Genomic DNA, 1,865 nt, shown 5'->3' with positions numbered 1-1,865 from the left:
GATCTGGAGCTAGGGGCGGTCGTGTTTGATCTTAAGTTGTGGAAGCATTATTTGTATGGAGCTACTTTCAAGGTATTTTCTGATCATAAGAGTCTTAAATATATTTATACTCAAAAAGAGCTTAATATGATGCAGAGGAGATGGATAGAGTTGATTGGAGATGATATGGAGATAGTTTACCATAAAGGGAAGGCTAATGTAGTGGCAGATGCTTTAAGTAGGAAGTCTATTCACGCTTTGTGTTTAGCTATGTCACGAGTAAAGTTGCAAGATGAGTTGGAGAAAATGGGAATTTGTGTGATAAGAAAAGGAGATTCAGTTGGGGATTTGACTGTTGAACTAGAGTTGTATGGTGAGATTAGAGAAAAACAGAAAGGGGACCCGAGAGTAGAGAAGTGGCGCACGGCCGTGGTGGACGGCGTGACGTCATGCCGTAAGGGTAGATGGTGGTTTTAGTTCAATGGGAGATGGTGTGTACCTGATGATGAGGAATTGAAAAGGAAGATTTTGACTGAGGCACATTCTACGCCGTATTCTGTACATCCTGGAGAAGAAATTATATAAAGATTTGAAGAAAATGTTCTGGTGGCCTGGGATGAAGAGGGAGGTTGCTGAATTTATTTTTAGATGGTTAACTTGTCAGAGGGTGAAAGGTGAGCATAAGAGACCACGGGGTAAGGTACAATCCTTAGATGTGCCTGAGTGGATGTGGGAGAGCATTTCTATGGATTTTATTGTTGGTTTGCCTCGTACTCAGAAAGGCAATAATATGATTTGGGTGATAGTAGATCGTCTGACAAAGACGGCACACTTTATTTCTATGAAGATACTTGGAGTAAGGCTGAGTTGGCTAAGGCTTATGTGAGAAATATTGTGAAGTTGCATGGGATTCCAAAACATATTATTTCTGATCGTGACTCAAGGTTCATTTTTAAGTTCTGGGAAGAGTTGCAAAAGTGTATGGGTAAAACTTTGAATATGAGCACTGCGTTTCATGCAGCTACAGACAGACAGACTGAGAGAACTATTCAGACCTTAGAGGATATGTTGAGAGCTTGTGTCTTGGAGTTTGGAGGTTCATGGGAAGACATGGTTAGACCTGATAGAGTTTTCTTATAATAACAGTTATCATGCTAGCATTGGTATGGAACCTTTTGAAGCTTTGTATGGAAGGAAGTATAGGAGTCCAGTTTGTTGGGACGATGTCACTGATGCCGTGACACTGGGGCCGGATTTGATCCAGCAGATGGTTAAGCAGGTACATGTAATTAGACAGAAGATGAGAGCTGCACAAGATCGAAAGAAGAGTTATGCAGATTTGAAGAGAAGTGAGATTGAGTTTGCTGTGGGGGACAAAGTATTGTTGAAAGTGTCACCAATGAAGGGAGTGATGCGGTTTGTCAAGAGAGGGAAGCTGAGTCAGAAGTACATTGGGTCTTATGAGATTTTAGATAGAATTGGTGAAGTGGCATATCGTCTTGCACTACCACCAGCCTTGGCGAGAGTTCATAATATTTTTCATGTTTCACAGCTGAGAAAATATGTGAGTGATCCCACTCATGTGTTAGCAGCTGAGACGGTTGAGATGGATGAGAATTTATCTTATGTGGAGGTGGCTAAGGAGATTTTGTGACAGAAAGGTGAGAAAGACTAGAAATAGTGAGATTGGATTGGTGAAAGTTTTTTGGTCTAATCATAATGTAAAGGAAGCTACTTGGGAAGCTGAAGCAGAGATGAAAGAGATGTATCCTCATTTATTTGTGTAAGGTATGTTGGTTACGAGGACGTAACCTTTTCTTTTACGAGGGTAGAATATAACACCGCGTTTAATTTTGGTCATAAATGATAGTAATTTAACTAAAGTG

At 40.5% G+C, this 1,865-nt stretch overlaps 1 protein-coding gene across 1 annotated transcript; it reads left to right on the top strand.

Annotated features, from left to right (window-relative positions):
- The first annotated feature begins 1,279 nt into the window (after positions 1–1,279).
- On the top strand, positions 1,280–1,633 carry LOC141628981 (uncharacterized). Its single transcript, XM_074442061.1, has one exon. The coding sequence runs from the start codon at positions 1,280–1,282 to the stop codon at positions 1,631–1,633; it is 354 nt and encodes a 117-aa protein (XP_074298162.1).
- Positions 1,634–1,865: the final 232 nt, after the last annotated feature.

This window comes from Silene latifolia, chromosome Y (genome assembly GCF_048544455.1).
Source record: "Silene latifolia isolate original U9 population chromosome Y, ASM4854445v1, whole genome shotgun sequence".
Lineage (NCBI taxonomy): Eukaryota > Viridiplantae > Streptophyta > Magnoliopsida > Caryophyllales > Caryophyllaceae > Silene > Silene latifolia.
Note: the sequence above shows the minus strand (reverse complement) of the source record. Positions and strands in the feature narration are given on the sequence as shown.

Bases quoted from the DNA above. Each gene is read 5' to 3' on its own strand.
- LOC141628981 (XM_074442061.1), top strand. From the start codon at position 1,280: ATGAGAGCTGCACAAGATCGAAAGAAGAGTTATGCAGATTTGAAGAGA.